This window comes from Egretta garzetta, unplaced genomic scaffold (assembly GCF_000687185.1).
Source record: "Egretta garzetta isolate BGI_Z169 unplaced genomic scaffold, ASM68718v1 scaffold434, whole genome shotgun sequence".
Taxonomy (NCBI): domain Eukaryota; kingdom Metazoa; phylum Chordata; class Aves; order Pelecaniformes; family Ardeidae; genus Egretta; species Egretta garzetta.
The window spans coordinates 1,706,753-1,726,429 of record NW_009259584.1 but is presented as its reverse complement, the minus strand read 5'-3'; the positions used below and the strand labels follow the sequence as shown (position 1 = coordinate 1,726,429).

The 19,677-nt window shown below is 36.0% G+C and overlaps 1 protein-coding gene across 1 annotated transcript in view; it reads left to right on the top strand.

The window, feature by feature from the left end:
• Positions 1-19,677, top strand: part of MALRD1 (MAM and LDL receptor class A domain containing 1) — a 276,978-nt gene that overhangs the window by 169,373 nt on the left and 87,928 nt on the right. The window contains exons 29-30 of the mRNA XM_009637718.1: positions 13,055-13,183; positions 17,926-18,087. Of these exons, the coding sequence (XP_009636013.1) occupies positions 13,055-13,183; positions 17,926-18,087 (291 nt within the window). The remainder of the gene's footprint in view (positions 1-13,054; positions 13,184-17,925; positions 18,088-19,677) is intronic.

The following is a 19,677-nucleotide window of genomic DNA, read 5'->3' as shown; positions in this document are numbered from 1 at the left end:
GCTACTTTGGAACTGCATTTTAATAAAACTCTAAGGCAGATGTATCCTTAAAAGGTCTTCCAGGCACATGAACGCCAGTGAGTCCCTTGTGCTTTTTCTAAGTGTTTCATTGTTTCCATTGTTATGCCTGTGATTATTCTCCAAAGGACAAGGGTAGATGGATAAGGATTCCCTTCGAGGGGATGAGAGGTCAACATTCCCCTATCATCTTGAATAACAAAGAAGGTGCTGATCAGTCTTACAATTTGTTGCCAAGTTGTGCTCAGATGTATTAATTCATACAGTGGGGTCTAGTTAAACCACATTTCTGGAATTCCTTCCCATTTGGGGGCTACAACAATTTAGACACTTCAATTGACAGGCATATTCATAAAGATATTCAGCAAACAAAAATAGCAGGACTTATTTTTTTAAGGGAGGAGAAAAAACCCTGTTAAATTCATAAAGATTGCATCAACATATCTTCCTATAATATAAAAATATTTCTGCTTACTCTTAAGTCCACATATTTTATAATAACCTGAAAATAGACATTATAGAAACGTAACTGGAATTATTCCACAGAGTTGTCTTTGCAAGGAAGGAACTTGTTTCAATAGAGAGTTGGAAAGCTGTTCTATGAAGGATCTTAAATCTCTTAAAATGTTGAGATTGCTGTAATTTAGATTGGTTTTAGTCTATGACCCTACAAATCTGAATGTTAATAGTGTTTTATAACCAGTCTTGCATTAAAATATCTTTGCAGTGAAACAGTTCAGAAAGTAACTTGGATTTGTTACTACATAGCAACTATTTGTTTTGCAGCACTGCTTCAGCAAGAAGGTCTATTGGGAAAGCAGTTGCACCACATGCTCTGACTACTTTCACATACTTGCAGCTTTGGCATAGTAATATTCCTGTGTATTTTGGAGAAAATTATTGTTTATGAAGATGGATGATCCAGAGGAGGCTTTTCTCATAGAAATTTGAAACACAGAGTTGAAGCTCAATATACAATACAAAGCTCAGTATACAATACAAATATACAATACAAATACAATTTTTTTAAAGATTGAATTAGAAAAGTTGGAAACCCAAGATGCTAACACTTTATAGACCTGTCCCTTGCATGGTGGATGTTTTTGCACTGTAATAAGGTACAGTTTTTCTGCAGTCAGGAAACATTCACTTGCAGCATCTCTGGTAGTGTATGCTAGGCACAGCATACGGCCTGTCACGTATTTGCTTTTAAACTGTATGCATGTGCATGTGTGCAAATGCATGTCTGGAAAAAAACAAACAACAAAAAAAACCCCAAAATACAACCCACCCACCGCCCCATGATTTTCCTGCCCCTACAATGATATTTAGGCTCAAACCAAAGTCAAGAGCGAATCATTGCATTGTCTTTAGCGCCTTTCACATCAGGTCTGTGCATGATTTTCTTGCCTTCTACTCCACAAGTTGAGGTTTGCTTGCTTCATTTTCTCAAGGCTTTTGGTATGCTGACCTTCCTGTTGGCATGATGACATGAAGGACCCTGGTCTGATCTTTTTCATTCTTGTTGTTATTGATTCTTTACCTTTGTAGAACAAACAAACAAAATACATTTTGCCAGATTCTCAAAAATAACATTCCCCCTCTGACCCAAGCCTGGGGCATTCAGGATAGAGAAAGCATGTCATGTCTAAATTGGTTTTTTGCAGTGCTGGGTTCACAGTTTTATTGTGTCTGTTGTAACAAAGCTAAAAGACAGCAAACACAATCTTACTGGCCAAACTCAAGGAGAAGAGCAGCATACAAACCAGAAGGGGTCAGGGGGTTCTTCTCAACAAAATGACTTGATTTACAACACTTATTCATTTACTGTGTTTGTAGCTGTAGAATTGCTGAGCTAGACACATGGCCAGGGTCCTCTAGTGGAACTGAAGGCCACATCTATATTTTCCACTTACAAGGTTAAACAAAAATTTAGATATTATGGATATTCTGGCCACGGTAATTACATAAGCAGAGGAATAGACTATGCACAGAAAAACCTAGAAGATAATTGAAAATAATTAAAACTTGAAAAACAGGTTTGAAATAAACAGAAAGGAATGGAAATGAGAAAGCCTTCAATTGTATGGGAAAAAATTGAATGTTTAGCTGCTTCCCAGCAGATGGAATGTAGTGGTGGAGATGAATGTTAGAGCAATTCTGGAGCTTTCAGATATTTTGGGATAGCCTCCTCCTCACAGCCTGTCGTTTTGGAAGCTGCTGAATGGTATTCCTGGATCGTGGTTTACAGTCACACAATAAAATAATTGCCTCTTTGCAGAAATAGTGTACTCAAGTGGAAAGAGGCAAGAGAGAGGCAGTCTGTGTGAAGATTTTTGACATGAATATTAGAACTGCTTTTATGTAGTACAGTAATATTCAATGGTTAAAGCAGAGTTTAATAAACACAAAGTCTTATTTTATTGTGCATGTGTTTTCCTTCAGCTTGCTTTCATACAGCGTGTTATAGAAAGAAGCTGTATACATCATAAGGGTATCTGCATGGAGGTGGATTAACTGCAGATTTCTTTGATCTTCTCTTACATAGCTGTGATTTACATAGCTCATGTTATATGAGGATTTTCAACTGACAACAGAGAATTTTTTCACTATTTCCTTTTAAAAATTAAGTAGCTAAAAGCTCCTATATCAATAGAATACTACAGATAACTTTATTTATTATGATCCAAGCTTTTGGGGCCATATTCTGCAAGGCTCATTTCCCTCAGGTCTCACTAATTTCTGTGGAAGTGAAGGTCAAGAAGCTACTGTGGATTTATTGGAAATGTGAGAGGTCTTGGAAATACTGTCAGAGATAGAAAAAAAGAAGGTATGAAAGAGTCTTATCAGTTGGTTGTGAGAGGGTAAGTTATGTTTTGATAGCAAAAATAATTTAAATTCCATATCTGAAGTATTTTTATTTTGCAGGTTTAATTGAAAAATGTGAAAAAAAGTGGAGTCACATCACAGTCAGAGAAAGATTGTTCTTAATATTGAATTAATTGATTTATTGATTAATTGCATTTGAATTTTTTTTCACCTTCTTGTACAATAATTCTTTATACAACTTTAGTGGCAGACTATCCTGTGTGACCTGAATTGAGTTTAGAGTGGTCATTTCTTGTGCTTTTTAATTATTTAATTTGACCATGCATGAGGTTATTTGCAGGCTAGAAAAAAAATGCCTGCAATTTTGCATTAATAAGAAGGTAAAATACCTATGAGTACTATACAGAATAGTCCCTAATAATAATTTTATTTATGACTTCTGACACTTGTCTTCGTGATAACATCATCTAATGATCCTGTCAGAAATAAGCTGTGGTCTGGTAACCTTATAGAGCACTTCAAGCAGTATCGATTTGCTTTTCCAGCTGACGGTTCACTGTCATATAATAGTGAATCAAGAGCACAACTCATCAGATATGCTGTTACCAGTAGTCTGAATTTTGTACGTCTGTAATTTTAAAGAAAAGGAATCTTGCCCCCCAGCTACAAAACACATAGTATAAGCATGGACATATACCTTACTCAGCCATACCTTACATACTGATTTTGTCATCCCATGGCACTACCTGAAAAATCAACAGTGAAAGACAAATGAAAATAAGTTAATCATAACTCTAAATTAGAATTAAACATAAATGTCTAGAACAGTTGTTTGTTTTGTTGACTTATATATTTTTTTCATGGTTTGGTAATTCAGTGAGATAAAAGTCCAGGAAGAAGAAAGAGCCATTATAGCTTCCAGTGATCTTTGTCTGTTTGGGATCAGACTTCACAAGCTTTTCTTCTCATGTTTAAGGTAAATAGGATACACATTCAGTCATACCTGCAGTGGTATTAAAGTTATATTTAGTTTCTAAAAGAAAGCAAAATCAAAATGCCACAGTACTCCTATTAATAGGAAATTGATTTACCAAATTGAGCAGAACAGAAATTTTCTTTGAAATATATTAAAGCTTGCTTTGTGTGGTGGTAAACTTTTCCTTTTCCTTTCTCCTCATATATTTGTATTCCTCCTCACCTACTGTTTATGGCAAAGACCATAGGTGAAAGTACTGCAATCCTTTGAACAACTTTGCTTCCATGCTCCCATAAACAAGAAGCTTTGAAAGTCTCAGAAGATAAATCCTTTCTCATTAGAATTCCATCCTAGCTTTGCAGATCAGAGTGAAAACAACTAAAACATCCTAGTGTTTTGGGTGCGTAGGCCAACTTTTTTATTTTGAAAATAGTCCAGTGTTTTCTTTGAATCCTCAGCTATGTATCATGCAAAGCTTTACATTTAGTAGAGAATTTAGTTTCTTCTGCTCAGACACTTGAGAAAAGTTCAAACTCTTGTATCAGAAATATTCAGTACAAACCTGGCCCTGAAGTGAGAGGGGAGAGAATTCAGGCAGAGAAAGCGGCCGCGGCTGATTTAGTCACTCAGGATACACATTTGTATTCAGCCAGAATGTATATCCAGTTAACAAGGTTCTTTGATCTTTTTCTTTTCCTTTTTTTCTCTTCAAAATATTTTAACATCTTATGATGGTTTTCACCTGAATTTATAAATAGGCCAGTGTTGGGGTATTCTGACATATGACACTGGAATTGCATCACCTGGCTAAGCTTCTCAGTAAATGTGCTGAAATTAATGATAAAATTCTTATTTGTTAGTCTAATGTTTGGATTTCGCCTTTAGAAGGAAATTATTCTTTCATTTCATGGTGAGCTCTCAATTTACAAATTGTTGATATCTATTGAATCTGCTTCACTGTAGAGGAAGAAAGCTCATTTTGAGAAGTCTAGTCATTTTTGGCAGCTTTAACTTAATTTTTGTTACTGTAACATGAATGTGTTTTATCATTTTTGAGTGAAAAGCTTGCTGAACTCAGAGCTCATTACACTCAACAGAGGGTACAGATGATGCACAATTTGGTTCTAGGCAAGAAATAATCTCCCTTCTGGAAATGTCAGCCACAGCTGCCTTCCAGAGGACATACCAAATGCCCTTGTACAAAGGACTCGGTGTGGAAGACAGCGTGCTCCAGAGCGAAGCAGAGGAAATAACAGGCTCCCTCAACCCGGCTTGCCAGGGCTGCCGGAGTTACACTGGGGGAAGACTTGAATTCCTGTACAAGTCATGTTATGCATAAGGTCATTGCTTAAACAGCATTGCATGTTAAGACTTTCTAGAAACGTATGAAAAAATATGAATTCTTTTTTACTGAAGCAGCAAATATCTTATAGCCTGGCTTCAGGGAATGAAAAATACTGCATTTGACAATATTCTCTGAAAAGATTAAAAGAATGTAAAGAAGAGAAATATGGCACCAGCTTGAAAAATCATAGTATTCTCTACTTATTATTGCATTGTACAGAAGTCATTTACACACCTGTAATGCTCCAGGATTGCTATTTCTGTTTGAGATTATGTAAAAAGTGCATGTTAGTTTAACCAAAATATTTTTGCACCATCTTTTCTTCTTTTTGCAACTCTCAGATTCTTATTAGGAAACACTTGAGGTCATTTGCCACAGATTTTGAATAGCTTTTTTAGCTTTAGCTTCTATCTCACTTTTCATGAAGAGACCTCAGTGGTTTATCTCATGTGAAACTTCTGTGACTTCAAACATACTTTGGTTTTGTAATAGCTGGCTGCAAAAGCAACTTTTCTGTATAAAATTAAAATCTCATAATTTTGACATTCACTTCACATTTTGCTTATTCTTTATATCCAGTGGTAGATTCCTTAACTCCACATATTTTGAATGGGCCACAAGAGAAGACTTTTTATGGCTAGTAAAACATACAGAGTAGACATGGCTGGATTTAAATTTTTTTTAAACCATGCAATCATTGTCTATAAAGGCGGTACTAGAAAAATGAACAACCCAGCCTGACTTCATTTTCATATAAAATTACTGTAGAAGGTAGGCACCTTTCCAGTACAAATAAACTGCATACAACAGTTGATCTTCTGCAACCCACTACGCGCCTCCATGCATTGTGACACCCAAGATGCATTTCACATCTAACGATGATTCTGCAGAGCCAGGGAGAGCATTCAGCTGAGCAAGTGCCTCCTTGTTGCAAATAACTATGACTTGTGCTGGTGGCTTGTGCTCCATTGGTCTGTCCAAACAACCCCTGTGGACCACATTAGGACAAGTCCATGTATAAAGAAAAATAAAATATTCATATGAGATGTGTCTAAGAAACCTGTGATAAGGGGAGAGAGTGCTGTGATTGAATGGTGTGGATTGATTCTGCATCACAGTGGAAACAGCTTGACGGTAGGGTAAATATTGAAAAGCTCTAAAAGTAATCTATTCAGCTGAACTTTCTGTGGTGTAATGTAGCTCTGCACTGGAATCAGGATGGAGGAGAGACAGGGAGGGGAAAAAGGACCAATGAATTGAGACCACTTGTCAAATTGCTTCAGGAGATATTTTTCTCTAGTTGAACGTGTTCATAATTACTGTGAAATGGAATTTTCTGCAAAAGCATGACTTGATTTTCTACCTTATCTCCTCTTCTCTCTTTCTTTTAACACCTGAAGGGTCCAAAGAGGTAAAGTCTAGAACACCAGGCCCCCAATCATTGCTCAGTCCTCAGTGCTTCTCCCTAGCGTCTTCTTCAGTATTAAGCAAAGTATGGTAGCTCCCTGCATGACAGTACTGTGAGCATGAGCTCCTTATCCTGCTGATATGCCAAGGCTGTCTTTCAATCTTAATCAAATATGAAAACTTCTGTCCTTGTCTGATGTTGGTTTATATATTCCATAATATCAGCACTAGAAGCTGAAGAGAATTTTTTTCTTATCTTCTCTATTGCTTGAGCCAGAGCCAGTTGTACATTTCCAGAGCTATGGATTAATTTTTTATTCTTCCAGTTTATTTGGTGGCCTTAGTCAACATAATACTACTTGATTTGAGCATCTTTAGGAAGTGCACTAGCAGACTTTTGTATCTACAGGTGAAATTCTCTCCTAAGAGTCAATATAATTTGTTAGATCTGCTGTTTGTGTCAGAGCCAATGCATATCTTTGAACTAAATCTAGCCTTTTAAATGACACATTCTGTGAGGAGAATTCCAAATGGTTTTTGAATTACAAAAGAACCTTATTTGAAATTATATGTAGCTTGCATGAGTAGAAATTTTTCATCTAGTTTTTCCTGCAAAAGATTGCCAAGGTCATCCATGGACAGAAACATTATTGATGAGTTTGCTAATGGAGTTTTGATGTTCTATAAAAAGTCATGTTGAAAAGGGTACTGAAAAATTGGGGTGAGCAAATGAAAAGCTTAATGCAAATTGTGTTTCATAATTTCTGAACTTAAGAGTACTGAGTGCAGTTGAGTCCCAGTCCTAATGAAACCTTCTAGGAGCTTGTATTTGATACATTTTATTTTAAACAAAGGGTGAAACTTGGAAAGTAAAGTTACTTCACTGAATCGTATTTTCAACAAAACATTTTTAATTTTTTTTATCTTTGATTATTCCTATATCTCAAGTATTGTGGAAGAGGAGAGGGAAGTGACATAAGTACTCTCACTATACAAAACAATTTAAACAACAAATAAAAGAAAGAGGTGGATTTTCAACTGTAATTTGAAAACATTTCTACTCTTCTAAAAGGAAAAATAGGGGGGAAAAAAACTCTCGTTTGCCTTGAATATGCAGTACATGTTTCATTTCATACTGTTGACATGGTGGTGTTGTACTGTTGAGCAAGTGCATGCATTCCCCTTGGGTAGTAGAGAAGATGCAACTCTTGGTAAACAGCAGCTCAGTGTACCTGACCTTGAGTTACATGTTGCTTTTCAAAGCAGCTCAAGGTCTTGTCCACTGCAGCCTTTAGCAACCACAGGGGTTGCTACCATAGGGATTCACCCTGTGCCTTTCACAAGCACACAGCATTGGCCAAACATAACCTCTGACAGCCTATGTAAGTCTTCAGTGTTTTAATGCAACATGGCAAGAACATCTCTTCTTTTTGGCTGTGTGATCGATCACTTCTTTTATTATAAATATCTCAAATAGGAGAACATTCATTGTGTCAGCCTAACACCCAATCTATGAAACTTACTGGTATCTATCAAACTTAAAATTTTTTTGCAGTTATCCATTTTGTTTCAGACAATCAAGATCTATAGCTTATAGAGCTGACGTTTGGCCTATCTGGCTCATTCCATGATTTTAGATGTAATGGATATCACAGGAATATTTTCATCCCACAAAGCATTGGTAAAATGAAGATTTTGTACTCACAGAGTCAGAGAAACAGTCACTGGCCCAGTGTTGCCCTCTAGTAGCAAACTTAAAGGAAAGAATACCATTTTCATTAGTTCCTTCGTAGCCAATCTTTTCCTGGTAACTGAAACAAAATGTCTGAGTGACTTAATAGTGTTGTATTTATCAGCAATCTCCAAATGAATTTTTTCATGTCTATAAATTCTGTGAGCACCATATGGGCTAGTCTTCAACAGATAACATATAGTGGAGATGGATATAAATATACAGCTTGTGATGTACCCACAGTAGAGTCACAATTTTTTTGTGGTATGCAAAATGTGCAACTGTGTCTTGCTTGTTTTCTATCTATATACAAATATGCACATGTATTCTTACTAAGGAAGGTCTTATCTTTACTGGTATTCCGAGAATTACGTTGTGCAGAACAAAATATGTAGAAATGAAAGCAAGTATATGTAAACACAAGTTCTGTGGCAACCATCATTTAACATGCTTCTTTTGTAGGATTTAGTGATCCAAAAGCCAAGCCAGTTCTATTGGTCTCTTAAAAACTACTTGGAAGATTATATGGCTTTTTGCTGCATCAATCCAAACTGTACTTAATTTAAAAGTGATATCCTGCATGTGTTTTTTTCCTTTTCAAGTACTGCCATTTCATTTGGTGTAGGGATTTGCATAACATATAGTCAGTAGTTACTACTTTATCTAAAATATGTCCCGTGCTAGTTACATGTGGTGTCCTGGTTTTCCGGAAATGCTGCAGTTCCAAGGGGAAACCAAATAAATGGGTACGATAAACCATAAGCATTTTCTTATGCCATAAGTGGTTGGTTTTGCTTTTTTTTTTTAACTTATGAGACTCTAATCCCCAAGTGTTTACTGTAAGGGGAAAAAAAGGTGGTTTACAAGGATATGTGTTGTGGCCTGTCAACTTTGATCTAGGAGAAAATCAACGGTTTAATTGCTTGTTAATCTAATTATTTCTATGCTGATCTAAAGCCCAGTTGTTATCATAAGCTATGATATTCTTTCTGGTTTTGTTTTTTATATTCTATATTATTTTGTTTCAAGGTGGGGGTTTTTTGCCTATATTCTCTTTTTGTGTGAAAGGAATGGATTGTGGTCTGATTTGCAGCATATCTGAATAGTCTTCAGATCCCACAAGTTTATGGACTGAATAATTGTAGAAGAGAGAGCAAAGCATAATGAAAAACAAAAGTAACTTCTCCCAAGAAATGAGCAAGAATGCTAGAAATTAATAAATGTTGTTGGAGCTTCTGTTCTTACTAAAAAACAAGCAACCCCTGATCTTTTTTTCCCTTTAGTTATAATTATTGTCCTAATTTGCTTGGAGTGTAATTACCAGTATGTTAATTTTTTTTCCTTATAGGTTTCTTGAACTGTTGTTATAAGAAAGAAAAAAAAAGAAAATTTGCCATTTTATCTCACATTTTTCCCCTTAGAATAGTTTTTCTGTTTGGATTTTCATGGAATGTTGTGAGTTAGACTACTGGGAAAATATCACATGCTATATATAAGCAACCACCATGCAATACATGTTATCCTTCTACTTACTGGTGATCAAAGCACAACTGAAGAATATGATCAGTCAAAAAACTATAGATTTTTACATGAAAACCCTCACAACCAACATACGCAATGAATGTAATGAAAATTTCTCATTTTATTTGAAATGTCAGCATTAAACATATCTTAAGCTGTTCATTAGGAGACATCATTTTGATTTATATTGCAACTCCCCACAAGGAGGTTTGAATACTGTTCTTGGAAACAGCCTTCTCCAAATTTAGTACTGATAGACTCAAACACAGATTTCAGCAACCCCGTAATTTTGACGACAAAATTAGAAATGGGCAAGACAATATTTTGAATGCCTTCTCTTTTTCTTTGTTCGAAGTGGCTTCTAACATGTTTACTTGTTAAATTGCAGCTCGACCCTCAGAATTGAGGATATATTTTCCAATATTTTCTTCAATACTTTTTTCTGACTAAATATAATTTTAATATTATATTTAAGGAATGTCTTATAAAAATAAAACTTCTGAGTTACAGCTTCTGCATGAACCTCTGTTTACTTATTGGGATTGTTGATACTGAAGTTGTATTTTATGGTTAAAACCCACCATTTTTCTTGTTTTGATTTAGTTTTTAGCTGCTGTAGGAGTTTTGGTCAGAATGAGCATATACTCTCAACACTTGATTTTTAATGCCACAGTTCTGAATAGGAGTATAGAATATTTAGTTTGACTATGCTACGCTAATGATGGTACATTAATTCTTAGAGGGAGTTTATTTTTATGTCTGCCAAAGACTGTGGCAGAATCTCCATCATTATCATAAATATGACCTGGTATCCCTAAAAATGACATATAAACAAGGTCTTACTGAAAAAGGATAAAATTAACAGATACCTGACTCTGTGTTTGAATTTTATGACGTTCACATCTGTCGAGATACAAGTTTTCATTGTGACTGTGTATGAATCATATTTTTTATTTGAGGATAATCTAAGAAATGAGTAATATTCTTAAATACTGGCTTCTGGTATGCTTTAAGTACTATAAATTATCTTATTAAAAAAAGAACAACTGTAGTTAATATTAAGTGCTAAATATAAATGGCAGAGTAACTTAATATTGTCTTGATCAAAAGTGAAAAGAGGTAAAGGTGAGAAATATGATCAGTTGCAAAGACATGGATTTTCAAATGTCATTCCCCTATATGGTGATAATGTACCTCTTTCATATGCAGTGAAATAAGATGTGAAAATTGGCTCTACCATTAAATAATTTCTGTCATTATTCAAGCCATTGAGTGACTTAAGGCAGTCACTTGATTTTCCAGTGCATCATTTCCAGTGTATGGGAAGGAATGGAGATGAGGGTGTCAGACTCTTCTCATAATTGTCCACTGACAAGACACAAGGCAATGGGCATAATTTAAAAAACCAGAAAATTTTGTCTGAACACAAGAAAACACTTTTTTTTTTACTGTGAGGGTGGTCAAACACAAGCACAGGTTGTCCAGAAAGGTTGTTGAGTCTCTATCTGTGGATATATTTAAAACACAACTGGACATGGTCTTGCACAACCTGCTGTAGTTGAGGTTGCTTGAGCAGGGATTTGGACTAGACGATCTTGAGAGGTCCCTGCCAACCTCAACTATTCTGTGATTCTGTGGTTTTCCAGAATTCAGGATAAGCCATATTAATGAATTTTTCGTAGTATTTTCACTCAAGTTTTATCACATCATTTGAGAGAGTTGTGAACACTGCCTTAACTGTGACAAATGCTGCAGTCAATCTTTTCTCAAGAGTCCATTCTTCTGCTAAGGGCTCTCTGCTACATGGATTCTCTGGAAGAAGCAGCCATAGCTTTTCCTTTATTTAAGGCATTCATGGCAATGTTGTCTGTGGATTCTCTGAAACCTAGTCAGATCAAATTGACAATAAAAACCAAAACAAGACAGATATCAATTTGAGACCAGATTTTATTTATTCCAATGCTCAGGAATGTATCTATTTCAAAACAGAAAATTTAAGTCAAATCCTGCAGGTAACCAGCCTTATCACTGATTTTTTTGGAACTATCCATTATAAATATTTGAATTACATTTTAATGCTGTGTTGTTGCTCTGTTTAATATTACCTTGAGTATATTTTTAAACTAAACAAAAAATTTAGTTCTCTTTTCCTATTTGAATGAGAATGTACTCTGTAAATGTAGTCTGTAAAATTCAGTAAGTACCACTATTTGAGGAGATTAACACCCTGACAACAATAACTTCCCCTTCTGGAAATATGGGCCTGCACAAAGGTAAATATCAAGGTGTTCTGTCCAGACTGTGTTTAATGTTGTGTCACATTTTAGTCATGTTTGAAGGAAAAAATGAAAGATATTACAATGAACAGAGTCACAATACCTTTTCCTAAATGTTGTGTTGCACGACTTGGAGGTCTAGTCTGAAAAACAATCTTAGGTTAACAGAAGCGTACCTGAAATGCTGCATTTGGGATTATCAGAACTGTTTCAATTAGTGCTAATTGAAATTATACACCCAGTGCACTGAACTAAAAAATAATTTATGTCAGTTTCTATATAGTCTGACAGTTGAGACATGGCTGAATCTCAGCACTCTTTGGCTTTGACCCTAGTGCTTTATGTGAAAGTTACTGAGTTACTCTCATCTTATGAAAAAATTTTCACTCACTTTCAGAGGTGATAAAAAATTGTTGTTGTAAACAGATACTCATATTAAATCCCATAAGAGGAATTTCTGGGCAGTTCACACACTCAGAGCAGAAATTTCTCTAAGCTCTTCAAAAAAAGATAAACATCTTATAAAGGTTTTAAAAAAATTATACACTACACAAAGGTTACATAACAGTGATTTTTCTCAGTTTAAAATGTTCTTATTTACCAAATGATGTCCCATATTATGAACAGAATAAAGCCTTTAGCCTGTGTACTTTTCAACAGTTCAAAGAACCCTTTCTTACGGAACGTGCACAATGAATACCCTGGGGAAACAGTTGTGTTGATGCTGAACTGAATTTTCTTCCAGGCAAAACATCCTATTCTGGAAGCTTCGGGCAAGGCCAATATAGTAGTCTAGACAGACATAATGCAGCATTAAAAGAGTGAGACCAAATAACATCTGTTGGAAGCAGTAAATCACTTGGGTTATGAACTATAATGGCTAAACAAATAAAAAAAGAGCATCCTTTCATTTAATTACAATATTGATTTAAATGTCCTGTTGGTTTCAGTTGGAGAGAATCCCAGGGAATGCCCTGCCCTCACTGATTTTGCGTGTGGGAATGAGAATTGCATACAGTCTCAGTTCATCTGCGACTATAAACCAGATTGTGAAGACCTATCGGATGAAGCTGACTGCAGTAAGTATGTCTTTGTGTATTAGTGATCTCCAGTTAGAATTACAACTTTAAATTCTGTAGCGTAGCTTAGGTGAATTCACACATGCTCAGAAAATAATTACAAGCAGGTTGCCTGCTCTCCCAACACAGAAGGTCTGACATTTTCAGATCCTCAGAGGTATTTATTGCAAAAAGTGTTTAAATGTGATTTAGTTGCAAAAGTGTAAGTTACTCAAACCAAAGACTAAATATTAAAAAAACAAACCAAAAACCAAAAAACAAAACAGCTTAAGGACTAAAACCATATTTAAGGAATAAAATCCATGGGTTACAATACAAATTAACTCTAAGACGACATGTAAACTCATTTACTAAGTTGAAAGCATGTTGAGCTGTCAATGTTGAATGAAAAAGCTAAGTAGAGCAAATTAATGCACAATAGCATTTAGACATGATTCTGCTATAAAAAGCAATTATTTAGAAACAGGCCTGTCTTTCCTTTCAGATTAATCCTGTGTTTGTGATCGGAGTTTATCACTACTACATGTTCATTGTTCTTTGTTCTCACTGCTACTGCAGAGCTATGAAAATATTTTCTTGCTAATACTCTATTACAGAACAGTTGGACAGAATCCAATCTGTTTATATTTTTGCAGTCCTAGCAAATACTGAGACAAGATTTGTGTGCAGGTATTCTTCACTAATGTTGTTTGAGATGAAAGGACACAGCTCAGTTTTGAAAATCTGGATCAAGTTAACAGGCTTCCCAATTCAGACTTGAAACTCAAAAGCAGTAAAACTTTGTGCCTTTGTTCCTGCTCCATGTCTTCGTTTATTTACAGTCACTGTCCAGACCAGACTTTTGGAGAAGGAAGCTTAAGCAGTCCATATATACAGTTCAATAATCAGTCTAATTCTTAATCTTCAAGCTGGAGGGCCAAATTCTGCCATAGTGCAGTTACAATCAAAAGTAACCTTGGTCGATAAAGTAAATGTATCACATGCATCAATTCAATGCTCACATTGGGTTGAAGTCCATTGAAATCAACCAATTCTTGGGGATCTCTTGAAAATCAAAGGCATTTTCTCTTGCATGGAGTTGCTCAATGCTTTGACTGGTGAGGGTTACAGAAACAGTGACCCTTTATTGGGTGATGTAAATTATATTGTTTTAGCCAGACAGCAGACTTGCAACTGGGAATACATGTGAAGATGTCACTATAGGAGATTTAACTTGGAGTTTCTCCCTCTTTATTGTTTTCATAAAAGTAAATAACAGTTCTGAAATGCATACATTAGAGCTATTGTTTCTATTTCTGTTTTCTGTCTCCTGTAAGTGCTTTGCATTCCAGTGAATTTTTTGAGTCATATCCATGGAAATTAATCTACATTGAATGATAACTTCAAAAGCCTAGCTTTTTTTCAAGTAGATTCCAAGAAAAGATAGATTTTAAGCAGATAATTTGAATTTCTTGTATATAATATTCATATTTTTTCAGGAGTTAGACAATGTAAGTGCAGCAAAATATTCTGTAAACTCACCCCTGTAATATTTTACAGACCTAACAGAGACATAGTAAGTATGAATTGCCACCCAACTTAAACTGCTCTGTAAAGATATTCAGAAAACTATTGAGGCACTTGATTTATTCTGTAAATATTGTTACAGGACATAGCATCTTCGTGGGGTAGTGTTGTGTCTTGTGTTGTCTGGAAGGACAATGATAGCATCAACTCTCTTTTCTTAGTCAGATAATAGATGGAAACATTTCAAGCCATAAATGATCCTGAATCACAATAAAACAACACAGTCTTTGCTGTACTGCAGAAAAGCTTTTCCAAAGAAAGAAAAAAAATACTGATATTAAGTTCAAATAAATAGAGTGAAATATCCTTTTATTGTAGATGGGAAGTCTGTAGTTACATCAAAATATTTTCATCAATCTTTCGTCTTGCTGTTGCTGCAGAACTGACAAAATATCAGGTTAACAATAGAGGACAGATACTGTAATCTGGCATACAGAATACCCAGATAAACCTCAGGTATAAAATTTCCATATCTACTATATCTTAGTTCCAACAACATGAGGCCTTACATTTGGATAAACACACCTTTTCCCTGAACATATATCTTATAGATGGGAATAAACAACATTAATGGGCACATAGTACCTTCTAGATATGGAAATCTTATTTTTTAGTGAAAAGGCCACAGGAGCTGCTTAATCAGGAAAGAGAGCAGAACAAGCACAGAGAAAGCCCTTCACAGTCTAACCTGCACCATCACAAGTGGTTATGGCCACATTTGTCTGTAATTTTCTCCTTTTTCTCTGAGCTCAAGGTCCAAGCTTATTTCACATTCTATAGTTTTATTCCAGTGTAACTCCAAAGAAGTAAACGGACCATAATCTACTCAGCAGCAATTCCTCTGTGCAGGATTTACAACAGAATCTGGATGAAATGAATTGCATCCACGTAGGCTGGTGGACTTTTTCTTTTTAAAATAAACTCATGGAAATTACTTACTCTATGCTTCATTCAATCCAGTCAGGCAATCTTGCAAAATTTTCATTCTCTTTCAGTAACCCGCTGGAAGTACTGAGGTGAAAAAAGCACACATGAAAGCAGTTTCAATTTTCATGAATTGGAGCCAATTATACACCCAGATTTGATTAATAGCAAACCTCAGTGTTGATGAACCAGCTAGAGGAGTGTTTGAATTATTGAAATAAAAGCAATTTTTCAGATAAATGGAACAATCCTCTAGGCTCTGTTTACCCATAAAATAAAAAGTACCCAGCAGGTGCAGATATGTTGGGTGACTCCGTCAACCCTGTAAATACCATTCATAAATATTTATTAATAATTGCCTTCTGAATGCACTGTGGAGATATTAGGGTAGAATTCCTGAAGTCTATTATGAATCTGTTATGAACAGTATAAATTCCAAGTGCATTTGGACTTTGATTTTGTTAGAACTGTACAAGAAAATTGTACTTGTTTAGATGAATGGGTTCCCTTCTTTGCCCTTCCTGCATGTGACAGTGTTTGGTGTTGGAGTTAGGCTTTATTAGGCTTACATGATGCTTGTAATGCAGCATCAATGTGGATGCTCAGTGCATCTGTATATTCCTTTCATGATTCCCAAAGGCCATACTGTGAATTGTAGTAAGCCCAGGATGGTTGACGTGGGAAGGCACCTCTGGAGATTGTCTAGTCCAACCTTCTGCTCAAAACTGGGTCCACTGCAATAGGTTTCCAGGGCTGTGCCAGTCAGGTTTTAAATATCTCCAAGAATGGAGACCCACAGCTTCTCTGGGCAACCTGTGCCAGTGCTTGACCAGCCTGACATTAAAAAAAAAAGTTGTTTTTTCTTAATCTTAAAAAGCACTTCCTCTATTTGTGCCCATTGCCTCTTGTCCTGACACTGGGCACCACTGAGAAGAGCCTGGCTTTGTCTTCTTTACACCCTCCCAGAGAGTATTTATACACACTGATAAAATCCCACTGAGCCTTCTCTCCTCCAGGCTGAATAGTCCCAGCTCCCTCAGCCTCTCCTCATGAGAGATGATTTGGTCCCTTACAGTATGGTAAGAGTACAGCACAGAACAGTGCTGGTCCTTCTCCTAGCATTCAGTGGGATATAGGTTATTTGCTGGATCCAAATTATTCTTCTTTTAAGATATTAGTCCTATACATTTAACAAAGGCGACACATTTTTACAGAAAAACAAGTCCACAGGATTACAGTGTGTGTGCAGATCTTGGTCATACAAAACAGGTTTATGATAATGATGTTATTTTTACAAAGAATGGCATCAGCTGGTTTTGTAGCATTAAAGTAGAAAATAGGAAAAAAACAGATTAGATGACTAAAAGGTAATTACATCTATTCTTTTTATCTGTATCCTTTATATCTAGACAATGATACATAAATAATTGTATTTTAACTGGAAACACACTCTAAATCCTCAAATCCATTTGAGGTTCTGAAATAGTCACAGTCAGACCTGTTTCTAGAATACACCACTGACTGTGATGTTTAACAGTTTGGAACCTTTCCAAACTCTCACAGGCATAGTCCTTGCTCTCACTCAGCAATTGTGTAGCTGCCGCTATTTTATAGCTAAGGAAAAGACCATTAGAAGCCAAAGAAGAGTTTGTGATGCTATTTGATCCACCTTTGCCATGGTATTTGTATAATTTTGTTGATTAATTACTTTTCCAATGTCACCTGAAACATCAGAGACAGATCTAGAAATGGGAAGTTTAACAAAGATCTGAATTCAGCCAACGTCCTAATCACTACAATTTCTCTCTCGTCATAAAACTGCCTTAATGCATAACACTCACAAGGATTAGCCAACATATATTCATGAAAAATGCCGCTGTGGAAGTGGAGTCCAGTTTTGCTAGCTAATTGGCTGGGAATTATTCTGTCCATTCACCTTGAAAAATAACTAAAATTGGTGAAGTCATTGGTTAGTCCTCAAGACTTACACAGACATGTAACTGTAATAAAATTTAAGGCTGTTTATACCTACTCAGGAAGCATAGGGTGAATTTTTTCTTTCCTCACCAACTACCACATATTATTTATGTCCATCCATGGAACACAGGGGATCATAGCATTTGCCAAACAGAGCCCTTTCCATTACCATGTATGGTAAGAGAAATGTAGAGTTCATGTATACCATATATGTTCATTATAGCCTTTTACATATAAGAGCTGGGATGATAATTTACTTCTTGCCATATTTTCAGGTTACTACACAAGTATTCCTGGAAGCTGTAACTTCGAAACACAAGATCAAGAATGGACTATTGTATGTGGATTAACACAAGACCCTAGTGATGATCTTGACTGGAATATTAGCAACAGTGCTGTCACGGGTCAAACGGGTCCTGATACTGACCATACACCAGGTATTGGCATGTGTCCTACATCACTTTTGGGAAAATAAAATATTCACTTAATTAAAAAAAAATCCTGTAGATTAGTGCCAAGATAACAGCAAATCTCAGTGTGAACAGTTGAGTTTATTATATATGCAGACAAATCACAGTAAGCAATTAGCACAGTTTACAAAGCAGCTCGAAACAACTATTTAAAATGTTCACTTTTATACTAAAATTACAACAGAGGATAAGTATCACAAAAAAGCCATGCAAAAAAAATATATGCAGAAAAAATATATGAAATGTTTTCACGTATTGAGTCTTGTCATTTATACTATCTGGTAACTTCTAGTGCTGTCTGAACACAAAACCAAACAGCCTGGCATAAGTAGCCTATTACCAACCTTTTTAATCATTACTTCAGCAGCACTGTAATTTTATAGGTTGCTCTTTTCAGAGTGGTCCTGATTATATCATTCTTTATACTCCACTTCAGCTTGATGCATTTGTTTAGTAATTTCCTAGACAATGAGCTGCTAAATATAATGTGAAGATACTAATTAACCATCACATGTGGGACACAACAGACCTCTTTCTAAGCGGTACAACATGCCTGTACAAATGCAGTAAGTGTCTCCAAGTCTGCAATGATATTATTAATTAAGGGTCTATTTGAAAACTTTTAAAGAACTACACATATGAAAATTTTAATACATTGAAAGGGGATATATTTGGCAGTAATCATGGCTCACTAAGATATTCCATCAGCTCTTGCTCAGAAATGCTGTGACGGTGAATCCATGCACTGCTGAATGGCTGAAAACCTTTGGATAAACAAAGGTGCAAACAATATTCCAGCCATCCAATTCTCTCAGGTCACCTGAGCACAAAGTGTGGAGCTTATAAGAAGCAGCACCTTGACTGAGACCATCCAATGACCCTGACTGTGCTGTAGTCAGTCTCTGGAAAATCTTGTTGCATTGTAGGCATTTTTATAGGCAGCTCCATGCAAGTATCAGCTTTGTGTTCCCAGTATCATCTTGCACCTGGACAAAACAACATTAGGACATCTTATGAACCCCTAACTAACTCATGTTTTTCTGAGAACCCAGGGTAATCTGTTGTTATCTTTCTCTCTCCCAATCACCAGCTCTGCATTTTTCTCACCAGTCGCTAGTATTTTGTTCATTCCTTACAGAAGTTACTGGATTCAGATGATTCAATCTCTGTATGAAACCTGGTGTAAGGCCCTAATACTAGTGGTTTCTGTATGTGTAGCTGCAGCATGAATAGAAAACATTGGACTGATACTTGTAGAAGATGGTCATCTGACTAACAAGGATGAAGAAAATATGGAGGCATTCAATGGGGTTTTTTGCCTCAGTCTTTAATAATACTGATAGACCTTGTGCTGCCCAGTCCTCTGAGTCGAAGGACCATGAGTGTGAGAACAGTGACTTTCCATTTGTGGACACTGAATTTGTAAGGGACCAGATGTATTAGCTGAATGTTCATGAGTCTGTGAGGCCTGATGGGATTCAATCCCAGAGTACTGAAGGAGCTAATGGATGTTATGGCAGGAACCCTCTTGATCATCTGCCACAGGTCTTGGGAGTC